The 27,814-nt window shown below is 40.8% G+C and overlaps 2 protein-coding genes across 3 annotated transcripts in view; one reads left to right on the top strand and one right to left on the bottom strand.

Moving 5' to 3' along the window:
- The window catches only part of Znf397 (zinc finger protein 397), a 44,369-nt gene that overhangs the window by 7,729 nt on the left and 8,826 nt on the right, over positions 1 to 27,814 (bottom strand).
- On the top strand, positions 12,443 to 27,488 carry Zscan30 (zinc finger and SCAN domain containing 30). Of its 2 annotated transcripts, XM_071602810.1 has the most exons (4): positions 12,443 to 12,500; positions 18,399 to 18,909; positions 19,185 to 19,323; positions 24,554 to 27,488. In XM_071602810.1, exons 2-4 carry the CDS (start codon positions 18,502 to 18,504, stop codon positions 25,483 to 25,485), a joined length of 1,479 nt encoding a protein of 492 aa, XP_071458911.1. In that variant the 5' UTR covers positions 12,443 to 12,500; positions 18,399 to 18,501; the 3' UTR covers positions 25,486 to 27,488. The 2 variants fall into 2 exon arrangements, with proteins under 2 accessions (XP_071458911.1, XP_027791521.2); XM_027935720.3 differs by lacking the exon at positions 12,443 to 12,500 and having other exon boundaries at positions 18,069 to 18,909.

Consider the following 27,814-nt stretch of genomic DNA (forward strand, 5'->3'; position numbering starts at 1 on the left):
TCCTGAATGACCCCAGATAGTATTAGGAAAAAAAAAAAAACCTGCCCAGCTGAACCCAGCTCAAGTTAGCCACCTACAAACTATAAGAAATAATATGGTTTAAAAGTGTGATGTTGGGGCTAGAGTTGTGGCTCAGTGATAGCACTTGCCTAGCATGTGTGAGGCACTGGGTTCGATTCTCAGCACCATATATAAATAAATAAATAAAATAAAGGGCCATCAATATTTTTAAAATATTTTTAAAAACTTAAAATTAAGTCTGATGTTTTAGGTCATTAAGTTTTGGGGTCCTTTATTTTGGAGTAATACATAGACACAATTCTCAAGAAACCCCCCAAGACATGAACTATTATACACTTATAAAGTGGGGAAACAGAACTGTAAAATTACTGGAGGCAGTGACAAAGCTAGTATTTGGATCCATGTCAGCAGACTCCAAATGTTCAAATTTGACCCTATAGGAGATGAGAGAGATGATGTGAAAAGATCATAAGGAGGACATTCCAAACATTGACAGATTGGTACTAAGGTGATAGACCATAAAGGCAAAAATAGATGACTCGGGTCCTAAAAAAAAAAAAAGGGAACTGCATGAGAATTTGATAAAGATGCAAGACTTTGCTTGAAGCACTAAAAGATATAGTATTGCCTGACACAGTGTAGACATAGGTAGTGAAGAATACCAATATTATTTGAAGAAACCAGCATGGGGCAATATTCTATCCCCTCAAAACACTAAGATAAACTATGTTGCTCCTCACCTGAAAGAAGGTGATGTTGTTGAAAATCACAATTGAACTGGATCTCCATGGACTGAATATGGACACCTCAGGGAGCAACTGGAGAATTATCATTTCTTCTGTAAGATTTTCTTGTCCACAAAAGGGTCTGAGACCTGGAGGCAACTTGGCACCACTGGGCTCAGAAGGGAATCACTGTGCAAACTAGAGATATAATTTCTGAGACTAGTCCACCAGACACAGCCTCTAGATATAAAAGAAGGGAAGGAGAAACCGAAATTTTAATTTCCAAATGCTTTTCTATTAGAATTCATTTATTTTCCTTCCCATTATCCAGGAATCTAGCATTAGCCCTCTCGGACATACATTCCCCATTCCAAGTCGAGAGCTAGTAAAACAAAATCGGGGGTTATTCTGCCGAAATTGGGGTAACTGGAAAGAACTCTGGGGAGAGAATTTTGGCATTTGTCTCAGTGGTTAAGAATATGTTACTTGCTGCCTTTACAAAATGGTCACTACTGATCACCAACGTGATCGCTTTCCTTTCTTTGCCTTCTAACACTCACAAATTCAGGCAGCCCTTTGCTGGGTCGGTCGGCTGGTTCGCGAGGATTCCTCCACGCACGTGATTCCACCAGCTCCCCGAATTTTCTGGCGTTCATTCATTTGAACGCGACGCCCATACCGACAGCTCCCCGTGCCCAGGAGCGACCCTGGCGGCTCTGACTCTCCATGGACTCAGGAAACCGCTTGTCAGACAAGATCACCTGGGACACCTTGGCCTGGGGTGAGCCGACTTCTTGCGTACCTCGAACATCTCCCAGGCTGCCTATCCAGACTCACCCGCAGCGAGCCAGGCATCGCCCTGTCCACTCTAGGAATCTGGGAGGATTGCTCAGCTCTATGGCGCCTGGCCGCGGGTGCGCAGGGCGGCACCGAGGGTTGGCGGTCGGATTCCCTGGAATTAACCCATGAACATCCGCTGAGCTGCTACCAGCAGATCCTTAGCTAGGTACTCTGCTAGCGACAGGTCCCTTGCTGTCCCGTCTGTAGATTCTTTTTTTTTTTTTTTTTTTTAACTTTTTTATTGTTGGTTGTTCAAAACATTACATAGTTCTTGATATATCATATTTCACACTTTGATTCAAGTGGGTTATGAGCTCCCATTTTTATGTCGGAATCCGTTGTCTTTCGGGTAAGCTCTCAGGGGCTGGCTAGGTTTTCTGACCGAATAATGAATTCTTCGTTAGCTCGCACACGCTTTTTAACCCATCCTCTCTCACGTAATCAGATTCACAGGAGAGCGTTCATTCAACTTTCTTACCGTGCTCTCCCCCACCACCCTCCAGCCTCAGAATAGGGGCAAGCAGAATCACGTGGAGGCCTCCTTAAAATACTGATCTCTGGACCCCACCTCCAGAGATTGTGACTCGGGTTTGGGATGGAAGTCCGTGTTTTCAAGTGATCCTGCTGGTCCTGAAACCACACTTTGATAACCGCTGCCTTAGAAATAGATGAAGCTCAGCAATAAATCCTTTAGTGGCTGGAAAACTGGGGGAAAAAAATGAGGTTAAGGAATGGCAGGAACCAGGCGTCCTAACACACACCTGTAATCTCAGCGGCTGGGGAGGCTGAAGCAGGAATATCACGAGTTCATAGCCAGCCTCAGCAATTTAACGAGGCGCTAAGAAACTCAGTGACGCTCTGTCTCTAAATAAAATACCAAAAAAGGGCTGGGAATGTGGCTCAATGGTTGAGTGCCCCTGAGTTCAATCCCCAGGTAAGAAAGAGAAAGAGGGGAGGAGAGGGGAGGAGGGCTAGGTGGAAGAGGAGGAGAAAGAAAAAGAGGGAGGGAGGGAGAGAGAGAAAGAAAGATGATTTCTGATATGTGTAGGGCTGTGAAACCATCATCACAATCAAAAACAGTGAACACATCTGTCAACTACAGAAGTTTCCTACCGCCATCAGGCTATCATTCCCATCTCCTACCAGTAATGATCAATCTTCTGTTACTATAGATTTTTTAGATTCCAAGTTTTGTAAACTTAGAAATTTATTTAAATGAAATCATTTAGAATGTACTTTTGGGGGAGGGGTAGACTTCTTTCGCTGAGCTTTATTATACTGACCTTATCTATACTGCTGTATCAATAATTCACTGTTGCTGAATAAAATTTTATTGTGTTTATATATATATATTATATATATAAACACAATATATATATTATATATATATATTATATATATATATATATATATATATCACAGTTTGTTTATCCATTAGCCCACCAGTTGATGGGCGTTTGGGTTTTCTATTTTTTTTCCCCATCACAAATAAAGCTGCCATGAACATTCATGTACAAGTTTATATGGAGGGGCTGGGGTTGTAGCTCAGCGGTAGAGCGCCCGCCTAGCACGTGTGAGGCCCTGGGTTCAATCCTCAGCACCACATAAAAATCAATAAATAAAATAAAGGTATAAAAAATTACGAGTCCTTTAAGAAAAACAGTTTATATGGACATCTGCTTCCCCCTTCCCCCATGTGTATGTTTAACATTTCAAGAAATTGCCACACTGTTTTTACAGAATGGCTGTGTAGTTTTGCTTTTCCTACCAGCTATGGATGAGAGTTCCAGTTTCTCCACATCCTTACCAACTCTCTGTGTATCTCACCATGGTTTTAATTTGCATTCCCCTAACAACTAATGATAGGTAGCATTGTTTCATTTGCTTATATGCCACCTGTGTATCTTCCTTTGGTGAAGTGTCTGTATAAATATTTTGTCCGCATGCTATACAAATATATCATGAATTTGTTTTTCTTTCTCTTAATTGTTGTTTGAAGCCAAAAGTTTTAAATTTTGTTTAAGAATATAATTTATAATTTAGTTCTTTTATGGATGATGTTTTTGTTGTTGTATGTAAGAAGAAATCTTTACAAATTAACCTAAGTCATAAGATTTTCTTATATTTTGTCTTTCAGAAATTATTTGGAGTTTTAGGTTTTACGTTTGGGCCTATGATTTTTTTTTTTTTTTTTTTGTACTGGAGATTGAACCCAGGGGTGCTTTACCACTGAGCTACATCCCCAACCCTCTTTTATTTTTTGTTTTGGGACAGGGTCTTGGTAAGCTGCTTAGGGCCTTGATAAATTGCTGACACTGACTTTGAACTTGAAATCCTCCTGCCTTAGCCTTCTGAGTCACTGGGATTACAGGCATATGTCACCATGCCAGCCCAGAATTAATTTTATGGTAAACATACTCTGAGATTTGGGGCAAAGTTTCTTTTATTGTATGTGGATATTCAATTGTTCTGCACTTTTCTTTCTCCTCTGAATTTCCACTGAACCTTTGTGGAAAAATTCTCTTCTTCTTTTTTTTCCCCTTTCCTCCTCTCTGGTGCTGGGGGATCAAACTCAGCGTCTTAGGCAAGTACTCTACCAATGTGCTATGCCCCTAGTCCCATGATAATACACTTTTCATTACAGTAGCTTTATAATGAGGCTCAAATCAGGTAGTGTGAGACTTATAATGTTTTTGTTTTATCTGTTCTAACTCCAATGCATTTCTATATAAATTTCCAAATCAGCTTGCCAATTTCTAAAAAAAAAAAAAATCTCCTGGAATTTTGATTGAGATTGAATTGCATTTAGAGATCAATTTGGAGAGAATGAATATCTTAGATGTAACTTTTTGGTAGATATCATTTATCATATTGAGGAAGTTATTTTCTATTTCTAGTTTATTGAGAATTTATATCACGACTGTTTGGTGGATTTTTAAATATCTTTTAAGAAGACAATATGTTTTTCATTTTTAGCTTGTTAATATGGCAATTCACCTTTGCAGAAAGAACTGTTCCCAGTGTATGAGAACTTGCTCTATGAAACTAAAGAAAGAGGCAGACATATCCAGGATCATAGAGTGCAGTTTACTGGGGTATCTACTGACAGAAGCATGTCTTGGGTGGCTGCAAGACAGGTGGCTACCTGTCATTTGATTTGGAGGGAGGGGACTATGGTCAAAGTGACTTTGTTTAAAATCAAAATGTACCTGGTTTATCTTAAACCAATAACAAAGATATCAGGCACATCTCTGGCACTGATGGCACCAGGGACCAGTCATAAAGCTCCACATATTCCTTTAGTGGTTGTAAAAATTATAGTATGCTGGGAAACTATTCAGGGAAAACAGACCAGGGTTACTCAGGGGAAGTCACGGCAATTAGAACTCAAAGGGGCTGCATAGATCAAGATGAATCCCTAATTTCCTTATTTCCTTCCTTCCTTCCTTCCTTCCTTCCTTCCTTCCTCCCTCCCTTCCTTCCGTACTGGGGATAAAATTCAGCCTGTGCCTGTGCATGCTAGGCAAGTGCTCTACCACTGAGCTACATGCCCAGCCCTTACATACATTGATTTGAGGAATATTGGCCTGTAGTTTTCTTGTAATATATATATATATATATATATATATATATATATATATATATATATATATATATATATTTTTTTTTTTTTTTTTTTTAACAATCCTAATTGGCTTCATTTTTATTTTTAAAATCAGGTAACACTTCATTCCATAAAACAGAATCAGTTTTCCTGTGAGCCAAGCACTCATCAAAAATAATTTGATGAGTTAACATCAGATTATTTATTTTTTTTACACAAAATAAGGACAAGGGAACTTCACTATTTCGCCAGTTGAGAATGGCTCTTCTCCCTCCAATCCAGATTTCTCTTGGAGGACCAGATGTGTCAGTTTGGTTTGATTAACTCCATGTTGTTGTCCCCCCACCCCCCCGCCCCTGGAATATTGTCTCTGTTGAAAAACTGGCTTCACGAAGAAGGTGGCAGCAGGAAAATTTCAGAACCCAAAGCTTAAAAGTAAGTCTTGGGCAGTGTGGGGTTATTTTATGTCTCTGGGGGGGATCATCCAATGTCTGAGGCCTGGGGACAGAGGCAAAGTCCCCAGCCTCCCATCTAGGAGATGTCACTCTCAGTAGCGTCTGGTGTCCTGACCTGTGCTCGCCCAGGATGATGGTGGGTAAGGAGCAGCAGGTCACAGGGGCCCCCTGACCCTCTGGGAGACAGAGCCCTCCCTCGGCAGACCCCGGGACTGAGGGTCAGTGGCCAGGGGAGAATCAACGACTGTCCCCGCCTGTGGACCCTGAGGTCCTGGGGCAGGGATGCAGGAGGCAGCCAGTGTCACAAGACGTCCCTGTCCCCAGCCAGGCTGGGCACCTGGCTAAGCGAGGAGAAAGACCGTGTCCCTCCTCAGGGCCTGGCCCCTGCGCCTGGTCTCACTTCCTTCCCTGCACCGCCTGGAAGGGGAGGAAGTGACACCCAAGGGAAGGCCTGGAAGTGAGGCCACTGTCACATTCAAGCTCAGGGTGCGACAGCTGAGTCAGCCTCCCAACAGGCCGCATGCTCCGCTCCTCTTCATGTACCACATCCCTTCTGAGAGTCACGCCCTCCCCTTTATAGGCACAAGGACCCAGAAGTTCCAGAGACACATCCATGTTTAGGTCCTCGGATCCGGAAGTGCCTCAAGTGTCCATGTTTAGGCCCCTGGATCCTGAAGTTCCTCAGACATCCGTGTTTAGGCCCCCGGATCCGGAATTTCCAAAGGTGCACGTCCATGTTTAGGCACCCGGATCCGGAAGTGCCTCAGGTGCACGTCCATGTTTAGGCTCTAGGACCGGAAGTTCCTCAGGTGTCCATGTTTAGGCCCCTGGATCCGGAAGTTCCTCAGGTGCACATCCATCTTTGGGGTCTTGGATCCGGAAGTTCCTCAGTCCTCCATGTTTAGGCTCCCGGATCCGGAATTTCCAAAGGTGCACGTCCATGTTTAGGCTCTAGGACAGGAAGTTCCTCAGGTGTCCATGTTTAGGCCCCCAGATCCAGAAGTTCCTCTGGCGTCCATGTTTAGGCCCACGGATCCAGAGGTTCCTCAGGTGCACGTCCATGTTTAGGCCCTTGGATCCGGAAGTTCCTTGGTGCATGTTCATGTTTAGGACCCCGGATCCGGAAGTGCCTCAGATGCATGTCCATCTTTGGGCTCTGGGATCCGGAAGTTCCTCAGTCCTCCATGTTTAGGCCGTAGCATCCGGAAGTTCCTCAGGTGCACGTCCATGTTTAGGCCCCTGGATCTGGAAGTTCCAAAGGTGCACATCCATGTTTAGGCTCTAGGACCAGAAGTTCCTCAGGTGTCCATGTTTAGGCCCCTGAATCCAGAGGCTCCTCAGGTGCACGTCCATCTTTGGGCTCTCAGATCCGGAAGTTCCTTAGTCCTCCATGTTTAGGCCGTAGCATCCGGAAGTTCCTCAGGCGCATGTCCATGTTTATGCCCCTGGACCTGGAAGTTCCAAAGGTGCACGTCCATGTTTAGGCCCCTGGATCCGGAAGTGCCTCAGGTGCACATCCATGTTTAGGCTCTAGGACCGGAAGTTCCTCAGGTGTCCATGTTTAGGCCCCCAGATCTGGAAATTCCTCGGGCGTCCATATTTAGCCCCACAGATCCAGAGGTTCCTCAGGTGCAAGTCCATGTTTAGGCCCCGGATCTGGAAGTTCCCCAGGTGCACGTCCATTTTTAGGCCCCCAGGTGCACATCCATCTTTGGGCTCTTGGATCTGGAAGTTCCTCAGTCCTCCATGTTTAGGCCATAGCATCCGGAAGTTCCTCAGGTGCACGTCCATGTTTAGGCCCCTGGATCCAGAAGTTCCAAAGGTGCATGTCCATGTTTAGGCTCTAGGACTGGAAGTTCCTCAGGTGTCCATGTTTAGACTTGTAATATATTTTTTGAAAATGAGTTGACAAAGTCAGGGAATAAGAAGGCTAAAACAGGGGGTTCGGGTTGTAGCTCAGTGGTAAAGTGCTTGCCTAACGTGTGAGGCACTGGGTTTGATTCTCAGCACCACAAATACATAAATAAAAATAAAGTTCTATAAATAACTAAAAAATTAAAGTTGAATTTAAAAAAAAAAAAAAAGAAGGCTAGAACATGTTAACCTGTTTTGCCCCATCATCCCAGGTATGGAACACCTATAATATCTTAAAGTGAACAACAAATATACTACTTATGGTAATTTTGAAATAATATTTGAATATTTATTATATTTGCAGAATTGAAAACTTGAGGCTTAATGTGTTAAATGAACATTTCTGGCTAAAAGTGTGGTTAGAGAGATTGGCAGCAGCCAGAATGGGTCGTTGAATATGATCATAAAAACAATTGGGGAACCATTAAAAGGTTCTTAACAGGGCAATGACATACACCTTTGACTTTAGTGTGAACATGTGATGGTGGTGGCTTGGATTAGAATGGTAACAGTGAAGATGGAGAGCAGTAGGGATATGTAAGAAGTACTTGTAGGAGATACCCTATGGTTACCCCTAATTAGTTATACCTGTGTGTGATCCCTTCCCCTTGAATGTGAGCAAAACCTGTGATTTTTGGTTAACAGAAAATGACTAAGATGATGAGCTATCAATTCCCTTGACTGAATCTCTATATACAGCAAAGGTGATAGGATGTTACTATAAATAGTAAATATAAATATTTACTTATTTATTAGTTAAAAATTTTTTGATGGATAAATATTTATTGTAGATGGACACAATATTTATTTACTTATTTTATGTGGTCTTGAGTAGTGTCTCACACATGTAAGGCAAGCGCTACTGAGCTACAGCCCCAACCCCTCTCTCTACTTCTTGACCGCCATGATGTTCTGCCTCACTTCAAGCCATGAGGAATGGAGCTGGCCTTCTCTGGACTAAGAGTTCTGAAACTGTGAGCTCTCAAACAAACTTTTCTTCTCTTACAGTTGTGCTGGTCAGATCCTTTAATCACAGCAGTGAAAAAGCTTACTAAAACAGTGAACAAGGTGGTTAGAAGGTATCTAGAAGAAGCCACATACAGTGGCCTGCTCAGGGATTAGGAGACTCAGACAGGAGGACTACAAGTTTGAGGGAACTTGGAAACTTAATGAGATCCTATTTCTAAATAAATTTAAGAGGGAGTGGGGACTTGGGGACTCAGAGGTAAAATGCTCCTGTGTTCAATCCCCAGAACCACAAATGGAGGAGGAAGAGGAGAAGGAAGAGGAAGAGAAGGAGTATGGATGATGGCATAGCTGAAGAAGAGGTTGGGACAGGTGGAGGAATAGGTCTTTGAGATACCAGGAACCCTCCTTCCATACTAATCGAAAAGCTGCAGGAGAGATGGGTGCAAGATCAGGTAGGTGAGTGGGAAACTGAGATTGTTCCAGGCTGAAAGCTTTTAAACTCACTGGAAAAAAAAAGTTGAGTTATGCATCATTTAAGAATAAAGGTGAAGATAGAAACTGAAAATTTACGTAAAGTGGAAATGCTTTGAAATAGTCTTTGTGCAAAGTTTGAGCCAGCTAGAAAACAGTAAGACTGGCAAGCAATATTGAGTGACTTGTAGTTTTGATATGTTATTTGTCATTCTTAAATTGCTAGCTTTGTGGATGGGTGAAATTGCCTACAGAAACTGCCACCACACACTACTTGAGGAATCAAAAATAAATAATCTAGCTGAGAGGTAGGGAGTGTAAAACACATTTTAGCATGAATCAGGTCCTGGGTTCAATCCCCAGTAACAAAATCATCATCATCATCATCATTATCATCATCTAGGTAGATGAGCTGGCATGAAGAACAGTGTGAAAATAAAGGACAGTTCAATAATTGACTCTTGGATACTTGATTCTTCATTTGGAAATAATTAGATCCCTTCCTCATATTGCACACAAATTAAGTATATCACAGACATAAATGAAAAGCAAATATTTAATAAAATTTATAGAAGAAAATATGCAGAAGTATCTTTATGACTTCAGAATAGAGACAAAATCTTTTATTTATTTATTTTTGTACCAAGGATTGTACCCAGGGTACTGAGCCACATCCCCAGCCTGTTTTTTTTTTTTTTTGCTCAGGGCCTCACTGAGTTGCTGAGGCTGGCTTTGAACTTGCAGCCATGCACATTTTTTTCACAGATATAAAAAGCAATATAAAAATAATATAGGAAACTGGGCTGGGGTTGTAGTTCAATGGTAGAGTGCTTGCCTAGCACATATGAGACACTGGGTTCGAGTCTCAGCACTACATAAAAAATAAAAATAAAGGTATTGTGTCCATCTACCACTGAAAAAAATTTTAAAAACCCTTAAAACAATGCATAACAGAAATAGGGATATGTTTAAAAGCAAATTATATGTAACTGAAGAAAGAATTAAAGATCTGGAAAATAAGTCACAAAAAAATGTAGATGAGAAACAAAAGAAAAAGAGCAGGTAAGACACACAAAGGTTATAGTGAGGAAGTCTAGCGTTTTATTGGACCTCCCCAGGAATGAAAGGGGACAGAAACAGCATCTGTCCCTAGTTTCCCATTCTTATCTTTTTTACAATTAAAATATTTTTGTTAGGACAAATAACATGCCCACATGACGAAGTCAAGAGATAGGAAGCAAACCTCATCAGCAGGTTTTTCTTTATTCAGCATTTAGCATCAGAGTCAATTGGTGGAACCCTGGCGTGGCTCATTTTCAGGGCAGAAAATGGCAGGTGGCTGAAGCTAGGGTCTGGGTTACTTGGCTTCTTTTAGGGTGGAACAGGAATGTGAATATAGGGAGTTTCCCTGGGCTTATAGTATTGGCCTCAGGTGACTCATGAGGGTCGAGGGTCGGTCAAGTGCCAGTCTGGAGGGGGTTCCTTTTGTGTTCCTTTGGTCTGGCTGAGGCCTGGGATTTTCAATGACAAAAGCTTAGAGAAAAAGTCTTTGGACTTATTTCCATATCCTTCAATTTAAAAATTCATCTTGGGGGCCAAGTCCCCACCTCCCTTTTAAATTTATTTAGAAATAGGATCTCATTATTAAGTTGCCAAGGTCCCTCAGTAAATAAATAAATAAATAAACAAACAAACAAATAATTAAAAATTCATCTTTAACTTATGTATTGGCTTTTTCTAAATAATTAAAAAAAAATAGAACAGTTTTAGATTCAGAGAATTATTGCAAACATAGCACAGAAGTTCCATATTACACCCTGCCTCCCCCCCTTTTTTTGGAGGTGGGGATTGAACCCAGGTCCTTGTGCATGTGAGGCAAGCACTCTACCAACTGAGCTGTATCCCCAGCCTCAGGTTCCCCTTTTATTAACATTCTCCATAAAATGATCTGTATGCCGTAGTGTCCTAAACGGAAGTCATTAGCCACTTGAGGCTCTAACTTGAAATATGGCTGGTGAGACTGACAAATGAGTTTTCATCTTATTTAATTTGAATTGAACACATTTAAATAAAATTTAATAAAATTTTACATTTAATAAAATTTGTTGCTTTATTATTAACTAAAGTCAATGTTTTAATCAGAATGTTAAAACATTTTTAAAAGAAAATAAACAAATGATAGAGAATTGTTTACTATTGATGAGTTCACTAACTGTCTTAGGTATATTTCATTATCCTCTCCCCGGGATAATGTTTGTATTCATCTATTCATTAAAGAATGGTGGAAATGAGGGCTGGGGATATAGCTCAGTTGGTAGAATGCTTGCCTCACATGCACATGGCCATGGGTTCAATCCTCAGCACCACCCAAGGTGAAAATGAGATAGGGATTTTCCATAGAGATACTGAATCCTTAAAGGGAGTGTCCACAACCACTGAGATGCAGAGAGCACACTTGTAAATCTTGAGGTTGAGCGGCATGCCCCTATAAAATGAGGGAAACGTGCAAGTAAAGGAAAAACTGATGAAATTGTGGAGTTCCACTTTGCCTGCACCTCTTATCCACCCTCTAGCACCGGCCCTCTTATTAGCACCGCACACCAAAGGTGGCTGTCTCTCCCTCTGGAGATAGCCTGCATTCTCCCTTGAGTTCATATTCCTTGCTTTTACCCCAAAGGAATCTCTATTTTGAGTTTATCCTCCACCCTCCATATGTATCTACTACCTCTGTCTATGCCTTTGATCCGCATGTGCTGAAATTCTTTCCCATCATGTTGGTCAAGAACCCCAGACTGGTTCTGGGTCAAGTTCCCTTTTCTCTCTGGGAACTCCTCACACCCTTCTGCGGAGACATCTCTTCTTCCGTGACAAAATTAGGTATTTATAGACCAATAAATGTGTTGCTAGTTCCCTCAAGGGAATGAACAAATTGAATGTGTTCTGTGTATAAACTTTATGGACTTTTAAAATGGGAGACAATTTTACAGTCTTTTATTGACACTCCTTATTTATTTGATCTACTTCATTAAAAATCTTTTATCCCATTTCACTCACTGGAATTTTGCTGTCTCATATGGTAGCCACTAATCACATGCAGTAATTTAAATGTGTTCAATTCAAATTAAATAAGACGAAAACTCATTTGTCCGTCTCACCAGCCATATTTCAAGTTAGAGCCTCACGTGGCTAATGACTTCCGTTTAGGACACTACGGATACAGAACATGCCTTAAAAACCTACGGCTTTCTTCCAGTCACTGACCTGATTCAACCCTCAAGGTCAGCTCCGACTGTAACTACCGATTACACTTTTTATCAAGAGTTCAAAACCATCTCCTTTTCCCAGGACACTAGTCCAGCGCGGAGAGGCGTATGGACCACGGAGGTGCAGTCCTCCGGTCTTCCTAGAGGGGCGCGCCCGCTCGCACTTCCGGTAAGCAAGCAGCGGGAGGCCTTCTTTCTCCCTCCTTGGGGTCGGTGCCCGCAGCCGGCAGAGCGAAGGGTGAGTGGGGAGGTCTGGCAGCGTGGCCCCGGGTGCTTCCCAACCCGCCCCTGTCCGGCCTCAGTCCTCCCCGCCCGCCCCTGTCCGGCCTCAGTCCTCCCCGCCGCCTTACCTGGGCTCCCGCGGCTTGCCTCCGTAGAGCCGGCGGCTGTACCAGGGCCCGCCCCTCGAGGTTAGGTGTCAGCTGGCCGGTCGGTCAGCGCATCCGTTCATCTTTTCCACCGCTCATTCACCGGTCACTGACTCCTCCAGCACTCACCGAGCCTCGTGTGTGCCCGGCTGCTGGTTTAGGAGGTGGACTTGGCGCTGATGGGCTCCTTACTGCCACTTCTCAGGCGGCCAAAGCGAGCTTTTAGGTCTCAGCCATCCGTCCTGGCTTTCCAGTCTGGGTGTGATCCTATCAGACACTCCCGGAACACCTTCCACTTTCCCCTTCGTAGTTTTCATCACAATTAAGTTAGGTAATTAAGTGTGCTTTCTGTTTAACTTGCGCCTCTCGCTATTTTTAAGTTATGTGATGGCAAAGACACTGTCTTGATACCTCTTTGCTCAGTGCACAGATAGGCATTCAATAAATATTTCTACTTTTATACTTGATTTGTGGTACTAGGGATCGAATCCAGGCAGGGCCTCATGCATTTCAAGCAAGTACTCTACCACTAAGCCACATCCCCAGCCCCTTGATAAATATTTTAAACAAGTATGTGGGAAAATGCAGGCCCTTTTCTAAAGGGCGTTTTGATTTGGAGGGAGAATGCATTTATGAAACAATATTTCGTCAGAGTAGGCATCCAAGAGGATGTACCCTGGTATCAGATGAGTTGGTTTCAAAACAATCAGACCATATCACTTAGAAGCCATATAGCCTAGGATAAATTATTTCATATGTTCTGTTGCTCTTCAAACAGTTGAATGTACACCATAGAATGCTGTGAAGATGAAATGAATTAAGACACTTAAAAGGTAGATAATGCTGGAGTCTAATAAAGTTTCAATTGGTGTTTTCTGTTACAATTAAGTGATCAAATAGATTCATTGTAATGCATTACATTAGAAAGCAGATACATTGTAATAACCGAACGCCTCAGCAAGCAGGATTGCCTGGATATACTCTGACCAGGGAGGGAAATGCCTTCTTCCAGAGGAAGGGGCTATAGGCAAGCTCAGTATTCCCACCTCCCCAAGGCTTCACCCACCCACCAAACACCACACACACACACACACACACACACACACACACACACCAGGTACTAGAAAGCTGGTTTGCTAGACAGCTACATAAATACCTAAATCCAGAATTCTGATGAGAAACAGTTGGTTTCTACCCCCACTGACAAGACTGCTTTCTCAAATTTGCACTATAAGAAGGTAGCAGAAGCTCTCCCCTGAAACACTAGAACACCTTTTTCCAAACTTTCTCTTGGTGGGATGATGGGAGAATCAGTGGACCTATACTTTCTTTTACCAATTGCTGGCTGGCAAATTTTCCCCAATAAAGTCTATTCTGTAACCCATACTTTGTGATGTGGAATTTACCCTTATCTATGATGTCTTGGGTACCTACTCTTGGCCAGTTTTTTTAAAATGTAGATTTTATTGTTCAGGTTTAGTGAGGACCACAGATCAGAAGATGATTGCCTTTGAAAATGTACTTTGTTATGGTTTTCAAGAAAAGGGGGCATGCCTCCACAGGAAAGCATGTGGAATTACTCTGCCAATTGGTCAAGAGGCAGAGGGAATGAGGGGAAATGGGCAAGAGCCTGTTTTGTGGGTTCTATGGGAAGAAACCATCAAGACAGGGTAAGCAGGGGTAGGATTGGCTGATTTGGATAATTTTAGTGAACTCTCAGGGAGAGGGGCTCTTCCTAGTTGTTTGATACTTGATCCTGAAATGTGAGTAGAGGGGAGTGATGGCCTTGAGTATGAGAGCCCTTTAGAGAAGGTGGTGGGGCTCTGGGACTGTTGGTTTCATTTGGAAGGTATGCTCACAGGTGAGTTGTTTACTATCTCTAGGGATTGGCTAGTCCTGGGAGGAACAGTCTCTCCAGTATCATTAAGTACCCAGATGCCAAAGCAACATAATAAAAAGACATGTTTTGTACACCAGCCCACAAACTCAGATACTTGTTTGTTGTTTCCAATTCCTATAGCTCTGCAATGTTACATTATTAATTCCATGTTTAGGAGAGGAAATGGGATTTCAGAAGGATTCATTTGGTGAATGATGTTGGACAACTAGTTAGAGACTGCATCATGAGTCTAAATTGGGTGGTGTGACTTCAAAGTTGGTCTCCAGCTCATACTGGGTACTGAACCCAGGGCCTTACACATGCCAGGCAAGCACTTTACCACTGAGCTATACCATCATCCCTGAAACTGGTGCTCTTTCTGTGAGCAAGATCACCTTGCTATAGTAGATACGAGAAATGCTGTGGGAACAATTTTCAGTCCATACTAGGCATTTGACAATGTTGACCACTACCTCTTTGAATTTTCCAGTTCATTCTTTTATATAGATAGACAGCTAGAAAGCTTGGCTTGAGGAAGTAACCGCTTGAGCTAAAGCCGACCCACTTTTATATAGATAGAAGGTGTTATGAGTTATGCATTGGGTTGAGTGATGGAGATACAATAGTGAGCAAAAATGTTGATGTACCTTACAGTGAAGTCATAGATAAGACAGGTATTAACCAAATGATCCCACTAAAGTATATGCACTCACAAAGTGAAAAAAAGTGCTTTGAGGGAAAGAAATGTTTTTTAACTTTGTCTCCTGTGTCTCCTTGACTAATCCAGGGTTCTTAACCCCTGGTTGTACATCAGAATCACTTGCAGAATATATTACAAATATAATTGTTGGGACCTCATCTAGGAGATTCTGATTATACTTTAGTGCATTCCAGATAAATGCAATGAGTGCAGTCAAAGAGAGCTTTACCTTGACTAAAAGTACTTTGCTTTTATTAAAAAACAAACAACAACAACAACAACAAAAAAACTGGTCAGGGGCACACAGAGAGAAAATGTGTAAGCATTCCTATTAATAGCCCCAGCCAAGCTTCCTGACATTAGCCACAATCAGTTGCTAGACAGAGAGTAATACCCCTTGGAAACCTTCTCCACTGGAACCTTCAAATCTCCAGCCCAACTGATAAAAGATCACAATCACATTAGGGATCAAAAGTTGAAAGTAGGGCCTGGGGCTGTAGTTCAGTGGCAGAGCACTTGCCTAGCATGTGTGAGGCACTGGGTTCAATCTTTAGCATCACATAAAAATAAACAAATAAAATAAAGGCATGCTGTCCATCTATAACTACAAAATTTTTTTTAAAGTTGAAACTAATAGTTAAACTTGATCAATAAACAATACTGTGAGAAATACTAGTCTATTTTTGTTTAAAATCATTAAAAACAAACAAAACAAAACTGGTTATAAGAACAGATCAGATTTGCAATTTGAAAAGATCACTCTGGTTACAATGTAGATTAATAGAGTAATGGGGTTACAGTGCATTGGGGAAGTCAGTAGATAAGTTATTGTAAAGTATGACAGATGGGACAGTTAGGATGAATATGTGGTGGCAGAGTTTAGGACGGGCAGACAGGCAATAAAATCAGTAGGCCAATATGCATTAAATAAAGGAAGGAGGTAAAAGAAAGAATTTTGTTATGGATGATTTCTGGCTATACAGCCAGGTAAGATATTCCTGTTACCTGAAAGGGAACCAATGGAAGAGGGCAGATTTGATATGGGAGAAATCATGAGTTGTTTATGAATGTACTATTTGATATGCATTTGAGAAATTCAAGAGGAGTTATGATAGGAGTGAAGAACTGTGGGTAAATAGGTCTGGAGCTCAGATAGGAGGTCTATACTAGAAGATGGTAAACAAAGGTGAGGATTAGGTAGCCTTGGAGGAAAGTGGAGAGTTAAAAAAGGGGAGAATTTAGGACTAATCTTAGAGAATTCTGATTTAGAGGGGGTGGACCTATGAAGGAGATGGAGGAGTTTATATCCTTCCTTCAGCCACACACCTATGGAAGATGAGTTGGTGAGGCATAATATTTATAATAAAATTGAATAATACCACAAACATTGAAAAAAAGGCAAGAGACATAACAGAAACTAATAGTCACTAAGGATACACATAGATGTGCTGCAGCCCTTGGTAAATGCTATGTACACAGGTCTGACAGTGCAGCATCATGTGATTCCTTTTTGTTTATTTTTTTAATCTTATGATTTCTTAAATTACAATTATCACATAATAAGAACTAAAAATATATTTATTATTTTTCTTCTGCAAAAAATTAAGAAAAACATCCCCAAGTTTCTATTGTGTTTTGGTGTATTTGAAGCACCTGTTAATATCTGGTAAAGCAGAGTTTAGGAAATGCTGCTTTGTTGGTACCTCAGACATAACTTTCTTAGTGAATAGCTCAGCAAATGACACCAGCAACCTCCAGTCACCAGGCATAGCCAGAAACCTGAGTCCTTCTAGATTCCCCTTTCTTCCAAACCCTTATTCAGTGTGTCCTATCTTTATATTTTTTGACTCCCATAGTCTAAATGGTTGCAACAAACCCTTACTTATCTCTTCTTCTCTCTCTTTGTGGGCACATAAATCCTCCAGCCATTCCTGTGGCCATGAGGGATCAACCCCTTGGACCCTGGAGGGCTTGGCTGTTCCCCTATAGTTATCTCTTCTCCTTAATTGTACCCCAGGCTCTGACATATTATTCTTAACCAGGCTTCTACCTATTAGAAGCACTTAGGGACACTCACTTAAGCCCCATCCCTGGAGATTCTGACTCCATGAATCTCTCATGGTGCCTCTATACTAAGACATAGCCAGAGGTGACACCCATTAGTCTGGCCTCCCTAAACCATTTTCAGTTTCTTCAATAGGCTACATCTTCTCACACTTCTCCCCTCTCTCCCTGGGCTTGGTCAGTGGTCTTTCTCTTGTGCTCATCATCTTTCGATTTATCAATCTGTATTTACCTGTCAATTTCACATACTAAATAAACTGAGTCCTTGCAGACAGAACTCATTATCTTGAGACTCCTGTTTAGTATGCCTGCTAGCACATAGTTAATGTTCAAGTATTTGTTGAAAAAATGGATGAAGGAATCTCTTTCTCTTTTCCTTGTGCTGTTTCAGAATCTTGTGACAAATTCAAGGATAACTTTTCCTTGTTTGTACATGTATAGCCATTCTTCATAACTCCTTTCTAATCTTTTCATCATTATTCCTAGTTTATAGTAACAATCAAGGTTGTCCTGGGCATTAACCAATTCTGGAATAAAAAGGAGACGTTCTTGAGGCCAGGCAACCCTGAGGTCATGTCTTGACTGGTTTGGGACCTTGGGAAAATTCATTAACTTTCAAGAAGCTTTCATCATCTGTAAAACACGGGGATCAAAATATCACATAGTGTTACTGTCATGCCCCAATAAAATAGAATTTGTAAACTACCTGGCCCATAGTAGGTACTTATGAAGTGTGAGTTCCTTTCTTTGGGGAGTTAACTACTTTGATTGAAGAGCCCAGTGCTCTGCTCACTGGCTGTATGCCTTTGGTCAGCTTATGATTCTCAGTAGTCTAATTTGGAGAATGGGCACAATTAGGTTTATCTTTATATAATACTATTTATTATCCCTAATTTTGTGCATAACATTATTCCCAAAGGTCAAATTGGTTTTGATTATATTAAAGTTTTGTTTTACATCCCCAAAAATTCTTGAATCATCTATAGATGTATCATTTATATGGAAGCTCCCTTTTAGTAAGTTTTCTTTATAGTGCTATATTCCCTGGCAACTGGCCTTCAAAAACATGTATTTACATTCCAAGCATATGGTTTGCTTGTATAACACCAGCACTATCCACTTCAGGGCCTCCCTGAAGAGTTGGAATTCAGAAGGAATTCCTCAGATACAAGTTTCCATCTCTTCTCTGCCTCAGCTGGATAGCTTTTTCAGACTGTCTATTCCCAGAATGTCAGAAGAGATCACAGCATTGGCTTACCATGCTCCAAAAGAACAAGAAGGACTTATAATTGTGAAGGTTGAAGAAGAGAATTATGTTTGGGGGCAGGACTTTGGCCTTCAGAGGAACTCCCAGAGCCAGGAGGTCTTCCGCCTGCGTTTCAGGCAGTTTAGTTATTCTGACTCCAGTGGGCCCAGAGAAGCTATGAGCCAGCTCAAGGAGCTTTGCTCTCGGTGGCTGAAACCAGAGGCACACTCTAAGGAGCAGATATTGGAGCTGTTGGTGCTGGAGCAGTTCCTGGCCATCCTGCCTGAGGAACTGCAGGCCTGGGTGCGAGAGCAGGGGCCAGATAATGGAGAGGAAGCTGTGACTCTGCTGGAAGAGTTGGAGAAAGAACTCGATGAATCAAGGCAACAGGTAAGAAGTAGGTGTTTTGTTTGTTTGCTTGACTATTTCAAGTTAATGGGGAAGCTGTTATGAGTCGCATTGACTCCTCATGGAATTATCCAATTTCTATTTTATACTGTATTAATTATTCACTCATTGGTTCATGTCATTAGGATTTTTAGACCTGTTGTTTTCTCACTGATATCTGAATAGGTTTCTGATTCCTTCTGTTTAGCCCTGTTGTTCTAGGGAGTTTCCTCTTGTGCATCCTTAGAATCACAGTGCTAGTACTTGATTACTTCTAGGACTCTGCTTGTGGCCAGAAAATGATCTGGAAGAACACAACATGCACAGGAGTTCTGAAGTCTCTAAGTCACCCTCTGCGGTCTTTGGAGAGCCAATGCAAGAGTGAGACTCAGGAGCCCCAAGATTTCCATGAGAGAGGTGAGGATCTTTAACCCCTTTGGGGTTGAGGATGAGGTAAGGGCGATCAAGTGTTCCATGGTACATTTTACTTAATAACAGTCACTTGCAGCTGTCACTAAGTATTGTGGAAAGAACCCCCATTTGCCTTGAAATACTCTTCCATTGGCTCTGCATTATTGTTTTAACTTGGGTTAAAAACAAAGGTCTTTAATAAATTCTCTATAATACCATAATGTTCAAAGACTAATATTCTGTTTTTAAAATAATACTTGAATTCCATTAACAAGGCAGTTTCTAAGATGAAGATGAATACTGTATCAGTAACAGAAACTTGAACACAGAAAGTTTAACATTAAGAATTATGAACTGTTTTACAATGAATATATTCTGCTGTCATATATACTTAATTAAAATAAATAAATAAAAGAATTATGGACTGTAACTAGCATTAACCATTAAGTGGTATAACTAAATACTAAAACTCTAAATTGTCAGGAGTAAGGTATTGGGGGGGGGGGGGCTCTCGGCTTAAGGCAGAATGCCCAAGGAAGGAACGTATCTGCAAGAGGGTGCTATGTCTTTCCCCCACCTGCCAGGGCTGAAGTCCAGATCTCTCTGGAGAGGTAACAGCCATGACCCACTAGTTGGAGATGTTCAGTGAAATGCCCAGCTGGTCACACTCACTGAGGAGCTACCCTATGGGTGCCAGAAGCCCCCAATGGGGAAGTGACATGGCACAGAGTTTGCAGGGAAGCTGCTGAGGGGGGCAGTGCCTCTGAAACTCATTGGAGTATGCACTGCTGGTTGTCCCCCACACTGCAGAAACCGAGAGAGCACACCAGATCAACAAAGAAAAGTTCCTTCCTCCTCCACTGGCACTCTAGCCCCGTATACTATTAAAACCCATATCATGCCAGCTTGATGCCAGTATTGCAGATAGTACAATGAAGGGTAGATTCTAAATTAGGAGGCAATAAATTGATAGATGTCATGGGTGCTGAGAATTAGTACAAAAAGGACTTTGATTAAGGCAACATCATCCCTAGGGGCACCAGCTACATCAGCTTATTACTTTATTGTCATTAGACTTTCATTATCATTCTGATTTCATCTTCATCAAGCAATCTTATTAACTTCCCATGAAACTTAGCTATAATAAAAATGCATTAATTCACTCTGTTTTGTATGATGATTACATAGTAATTTTCATGATGGCCTTATTGCTCGGTTTCATGAACTTGGTTTATAAGATTCTACTCCAAGAGGGAAATCCATACCTAGTGTGTTGATTGAGAGGCATGTAATGACACAAACTTCAAGGTCAGATCCTGAACCTTAGCAATTCACCAAAGTAATCAATTCTATTAATCCAATGAAGTGTCCTTGAAAACTCCCTCTCAACCTTCCCCCATGCATCAGACCCTGATACTACCCTCTTAAGTATCCTTTGCACCAAGTAGGAGCTACATTAAAATGCATTTTTAAAAAATGATCAAATCACCTATCTTAAAACAGCTAAATGGATTATAATTGGTTTTTCATCACTATAATGTAATACATGGGACAGCTAACTTTATAAAGATAAGAAGTTATTTAGCTCATGGTTTGGGAGCTTCAAGTACATGTCACCTGCATTGGCTCAGTTCTGCTGTGTTGCATCATGGCAGTGACATGATAGGAGAGCATGCAGGAGCAAGTGATCACATGAAGCAGTGAAAGTGACTCAAAGGTCAGATTCAGGCTTTTCTATCCTCTCACAAGAACTCACCAGGGTCCCATGAGAAAATACCTTATCCATTTCCAGGACAGGCTTCTAGGGACCACCCACTGAGCTCCATCTCTTAAAGATCCCATCAGTTCCTGCATCATGGCACTGGGAACCAAGCTCCCAAGACATCAACCCTTGGAGGCCAAAGGTATTCAAAATATGTATTATCTGAATCATTTAGGGTAGATTATTTAAGGTCTCAGGGGCCAGAGACTCCACTATAATTCCTTAAGTGCTTTTGGGATTTTTCTTATTGGCATTTTTAAAGGGACAAATTATATATTTCCAAAATTCATATATTGAAGCCCTGAGTCCCAGTACCTTATGATATAATTGTATTTTTTGGAGATAAGGCCTTTAAAGAGGTTAAATGAGGTCATTAAATGGGCTCTAATGCAATATAACTGGTGACCTTATAAGAGGAAATTAGTACACAAACAACACAGACTGAGATGACCACATGAGAATAAGCAAGAAGATGGCCATCTGTAAGGCAAGGAGAGATTGACTTGGAAAGACACCAAAACTTCTGATATTTGATTTTGGACTTCTAGCCTCTAGAACTGTAAGAAAATAAATTCCTCTTCTTTAAGCCTGTTTTTGCGGTATTTTTTTTATAGAAGCCTAGCATACTAATATTAAAGTTATTTCCCAAGTCTATATGAAATATTCCTAGCCTCAATTTGGTTCCTTTTGTTTGTTTAGCAGAGCTTTCATAAAATACTTGTACTTGAATAAGTAAAATGACCTTTGACCTTTGTCTAACTAAGCCTCTCACTGTCTCTGACTCCTGTGTTCTTTGTCTCTGTTTATTTCGACATTTCTCTGGTCATGTTTCAAATTCTCCACATTCTCTTGAGGTTCAGGGATAAAGACAAAATAAAATATTTTAGTGATGATCTGACTACTTTAAAATATAAAGTAGATTTTTCTCCCCAACTCTTATCTGTTACACCTTATTTCATTGTTTTTCATTTCACAATGTCATTATGTTATAGATTCAATCACATTATCAGCAATAGTGATTGTCTTTTAGACATTTTTGGACTTAGCAAAATTTCTCATCCTCATTTATGCCTGGTGTCCAAGTGTGTGGTCTTGGATGGACTTGACTGGGTTCCTGATAAGTCACTTTATGCTGATGTCTGAAGAATTAATGTGAATAATCCATATTTTCACCTAAGTCATAAAGTTTATATCACTGGAAGGATCTGCCTTGATATGATTATAAGAGTCACTATGCCTTTTTTTTTTTACAACCTTGGGTTATAATTTTCTTGTAGGCTCTTTACTAGCCTAACAGCATGTCTTGTTAGAAGAAGAATTGGTGGTGGAGATATGGATGCAGGTAATTTATTAAGGACATGTTCTTTGGGAAAAATCTTAATAGAGGGTTTACAGAATCAGGAAGGGAACCAAGCAAAGAATGATATAGTCTTAGGTAAAACTTAATCTTGGTTGAATCCTTGGAAAGGTTCTGGAGCCTTAAGAGCATGATTGCATTGCAGAGTTGCTCTTTTGATGCAGTGGGGGCAGTGAGGGTGAAATAGTTTCCTGGGCTAGTGGCTTTCATCATCCAGGGCAATTCTCCAAAGAAGGGGGCCGTTGTGGAAGATTAGGAGTTGTCTTTGTTTTTCTCAATAGTACTGGAAATTGAACACAGGCCCTCATGTAAATGCCCTACTCCTGAACTACTCTCCCAATCTTTTTTGTTTAATTTTGAGTCAGGGTCTTACTAAGTTGCCCAAGCTTGCCCTCTTCCTGCCTCCCAATAGTTGAGATTAGAGGTATGCACCACCACACCTGGCTGGAGTTGTCAGTTCTGGCTGCTATTCCACAATGTCATAAACTGAGTAGCTTATAAACAGCAGAAATTTATTTTTCACAGTTCCAGAGGCTAGGAAGTTCATGATCAAGATGCTGGCATATTTGGTGTTTGGTGGAAAGCCATTCTCTCATAGATTGCACCTGTGTACTTACATGGTAGAAGGAGCCAATGAGCTTTCTTGGACCTGTTGTATAAGGGCACTAGTTACATTTATGAGGGCTCTTCCTCCATGACCTAATCATCTCCCAAAAGATTCCACCCTCTAATACCATCACTTTGGGAATTAGGATTTCAGCATATGAATTTTGGGGGGACACAGATATTCAGACCATAGGAGGAGCCAACACTCGCTGCAGCCAAGGGCAAGAGACAGCAAGCTAGTAGTGAGGTCTGCATTGGCAGTGCAACATCATCTAAAGAACATTAAGGCTAAAAGTATCTGTCATTGAGCAATCAGAGGTCACATTCTTAGTTAAAAGGATTTTATACCAAACATGACACTGAACAGGTAGCAGGTGTGATAAAGGAAAGAACTATTCTAACAGAGAAACCTATTACTTCTTTCTCAAAGAATATAAAATGAAAGACTTGTTTTCATACAAAAACATAACTTTTCCAAAGAAAAAATGAGTTTTAAATTATTTTTTTAGTTCATCTACAGTCCTGCTTCATTCCAAAGGGAAGGCAGATAACTCAGAGAAAAACTGAAAACTTTGAGTTTAAGCAGATTTGTTTGAATTCTCACTCTACCAATTATTAATTCTATAGACTTTCATACTCTTTCTGAGCCTCAGCTTCCTGATCTGTAAAATGTATATAAGTTTAGAGGACTTTGGGAGGATGAGAGCAACTTCAGAGTTCTAGAAATAATTCAATTGATATCACTGTTGTAAGTTACTAGAAATCTAGAAAAAAAGAGGAGCATGTTGTATGAGAACTGGATTTGGATCCAGGCAGTCACATTTGCCAATTATTTCCATCGACCTTCTTTGATCCCTTACACTTGAAAAGATGGACCCCTAAGGCTCCCACCTAACCCCAGAGTGAGTCAGGAACCCCAATATATTCCTTTCTCATGCTTTGTGCATCTTATTATATTGCTTGTATTTATTTGTTCCATTTGAAACCTGCTAGAATCTGCTATTGCCATCATGCTTTCTAGTTCTTGACCAGCTACCTTTGTTCAATACTAACCTCCTAAGCATTTTATAATCATATCTCCTGCTCTCTTACTTTGCTAGAAGTACCATTGATTTAAGACTCAGACATCTTTACCCTGATCATTCTGCATCATATATTTTCCTTTCCTGCATTACTTAAAATATATTCTTCTCCAGAATCATCTCCTAGCTTTATAATTTCTCACTGATACTCCTATTTATCACCTCTAACTAAGGGCTTTCCTAGTTCATTGTCACTCCTCTCCAATATTAACTCTCCTTGTCTGTCTACTTGACTTCAGGGGTTCACCTCCCACTACTCCAGGCCACTTCACTGAATTTTCCTAGATTAGGAAGCTAGTTTTAAGAAATTTTCCTCCTAATAAGCAAATACCTATTTCATTTGTTTTATTTTCTGCTCTTACTACAATAATTTCCTTTCTTTCAACATGGAGAGTAAATGACACTTGCATTTTCTATTCACACTTTTAGATGGCAAGATGGTAGCTGACAAAATGTTGGCAGCAAAGCAAGAAATTATTGAATGTGTAGCCTCAACTGCTATGATATCTCCAGGAAGACTTCTTGGGGAAATTGCTTCAGTACAGATAGTTGAAGAAGCTTTGGACGGTCTGGACAAGTCTGAGAAGCAAAGGGGAAGTGCTACAATGAACAAAATGAGTCAGCTCCCTTCCCAGGAAAGACAGTACAGCCTGGCAATGTTCAACAAGAAAATCCCCACAGAGCAGTGTTTCCCTGAATGTCATGGAATTGAAGAAAATCTCAATCTGAACTCAAATGATATTACACCACAGAGAATTCACACAGGGGACAAGCTCTATGAGTGCTTTGACTGTGGGAAAGCCTTTTGCCAGAGCTCAAAGCTGATTAGACATCAGAGAATTCATACTGGAGAGAGACCTTATGCATGTAAAGAATGTGGCAAAGCCTTCAGTTTGAGCTCAGACCTTGTTAGACATCAGAGAATACACAGTGGTGAAAAACCATATGAATGTTGTGAATGTGGAAAGGCTTTCAGGGGCAGCTCAGAGCTCATTAGGCATCGGAGAATTCACACAGGAGAGAAACCTTATGAGTGTGGGGAATGTGGGAAAGCTTTCAGCCGGAGCTCAGCCCTTATTCAACATAAGAAAATTCACACTGGTGATAAAGGCTATGAATGTATTGAATGTGGTAAGGCTTTTGGTAGGAGCTCTATCCTTATTGAGCATCAAAGAATTCACACTGGAGAGAAACCTTATGAGTGTAATGAATGTGGAAAATCCTTTAATCAGAGCTCAGCCCTTACCCAGCACCAGAGAATCCACACTGGGGAGAAACCTTATGAATGTAGTGAATGTAGGAAAACATTTAGACATAGATCAGGTCTTATGCAGCATCAAAGGACACACACCAGAGTTTAAGTCTGAGTAAGAGTTGTATAATTGTGAAATGCAAAAAATTCACTTTGAGGATGAGACTCAACAGAAGATAGAATTTTCCTGAGAGTAGGGTGTCTGTCCTTCCAGCCCAGTTCAGTTCTGTAAGAGGAGATCCACATGATTGTTACGATTGTTAAGTGTTAAGTGGAAAGAATTTTTTTTAAAAAATCAGGTCTTTGAAAAGAATGGTGGGTATTCTCTAGAAATGCCTAAATTTATCTGCATGAAGTCTCTCATCAATACCACCTTTACCTCACCAACCCAAATATAACTGCCACCATGCAAGTCCAGAATTATGTACCTAAAAGAGCTCCTTACATGATGGCAAGGATAAGATCCCTGCTCAGCGTTTGTGCATTTGGTAGGTGAAGGCATGTACTAAGAATTATTCAACTACCTGAAATGTTGACTTGTATGGGAAATGTTGAATTATGCCCTGGCTTGTTTTAACAAGATCCAAGGCAGTTTAATATTATCTGAGGAATGGTGGTTCATTGTTCCCACTTCCCATTTCTCTCCATAGCCCTATGCTTCCTACAAGGCCAATTCAGGTTTGCTTATTTATTAAGCACCTGTTGTGTTTAGCTATTTGGGACAGATATGGTCATTGCTGTCCCAGAGTTAAGGGTTAATGGAATATACATATTTACTAAATAAGTAAGTAAAGTGCAATAAGTATTTTGATAGGATAAATCCAGGGTGTTTCTGGAGTATATGGCAGGGCTACCTTACCTGATCTCTAAAGACTTCTTGGATGTGATAATATCTCAGTTGAGACCTAAACTGTAGAAATTAGCCAGGTCAAGGGCAGAAGAAGGCAGAGGTTATAGGACATATAGGGCATGAAAAGAAGAGAATCTGGAGACATCAGGACTCTTCACTTAGCAGGAATTAGTTGTCATAGTCTGGTAGGACTTGTGGCTAAGAAGCCAGGACATGTGCCTAGAAGACATGTGTTGGATTTTCTCTATAATCACTATACAGAACTTATAACCTATTACATCTTCAAGTACTCAGAATGAGGGTAGTAGAAGACTGGTACATCTTATGGAAACAGGCATGATGCACACCAAATAAAGAATATACATCGGAGGCTATAGGGACAGTGAGGTCTAGAGTGTGTGTTTCATGACCCTGGATCTCAGGAAATGGGAAACTTCCAGGGACCCAGAAATGAGAAGTTTGCCTTCCCAGACCCTATATTCTTCATTCCCTTACCCTTACCCTCAGCACCAGCTCTGCAAACTCTAAGCCACTTGAGGGCAATAAATATTTGTTAAATTAACCAGATTCCTCAAAATTATACTTTCCTAATTTTTATTTTTACTTTGGCAGTTTTAATTAACCTACAATTGTTGAGGGCAATTAATACTTAAGAACTTTTTTTCTTTTTTGGGTACTAAGGATTAAACTCAGGGGCAGTTGACCACTGAGCCACATCCCTAGCCCTATTTTGTATTTGATTAGACAGTGTTTCACTGAGTTGCTTAGCTCCTTGCTAAATTGCTGGCTTTGAACTCGCAATCCTCCTGCCTTCGCCTCCTGAGCTGCTGGGATTACAGGTGTGCACCACCATGCCCGGCCCTTAAAAACATTTTTGAAGACTTGATGTTCATAGTTATTGTGGGTAATAGAGATGAAATTGGGAAGGATCTTTGTGCCCAAAGTTTACGCAGTTGTCACTGAGTGAGATCAACCATAAGACATGGGATAGTGAGTTGCCTTTTCCTGTAGGTGACAATCAAATGATTTAATGTTTTAAACAGCATTCGATGGTTTTTCCTTATTGTAAATGCTGATAATACAGAACATATAAATTACCCACAATCCCTTTACCCATAGAAACACTTGACATTTTAGAGTACTTTGTGTTTTCTTCTCCAATCCTAACATTCTTGGCAAAAATATTGTAAATAAAAGTTACTAATTTTAACATTTATATGTTGAGTATACCCTTTAACTGTTCAGTATGAGAATGTAAAGCAAGATGTAATAAAATTTGAGTTTTAAAGTTTTGCTTTGAAATTATTCATTCAGAAATAGGGAGAACACTAGCAGGAGTGGAAGATAGGAGATAAAGAGGTTGTGGGAATAATTCATGGAATTGGTATTCTCAATTTTTATATTCTGGGCCAAAAAGTGTCAGGAAACTATCTGGTCTCTATGATTGCAGTTCACTGGCAAAGTCATAAGAGGTGACATCTGGTGGTGGTGTTGGAAGGACCATGAGAATGAGACTACTAGGGAATCTCTTTAAACACATGCATCTCCTAATCCATTAGAATTAAGACTCTTCCTTTTCTTGGGGGGG

This window comes from Marmota flaviventris, chromosome 16, assembly GCF_047511675.1.
Source record: "Marmota flaviventris isolate mMarFla1 chromosome 16, mMarFla1.hap1, whole genome shotgun sequence".
Lineage (NCBI taxonomy): Eukaryota > Metazoa > Chordata > Mammalia > Rodentia > Sciuridae > Marmota > Marmota flaviventris.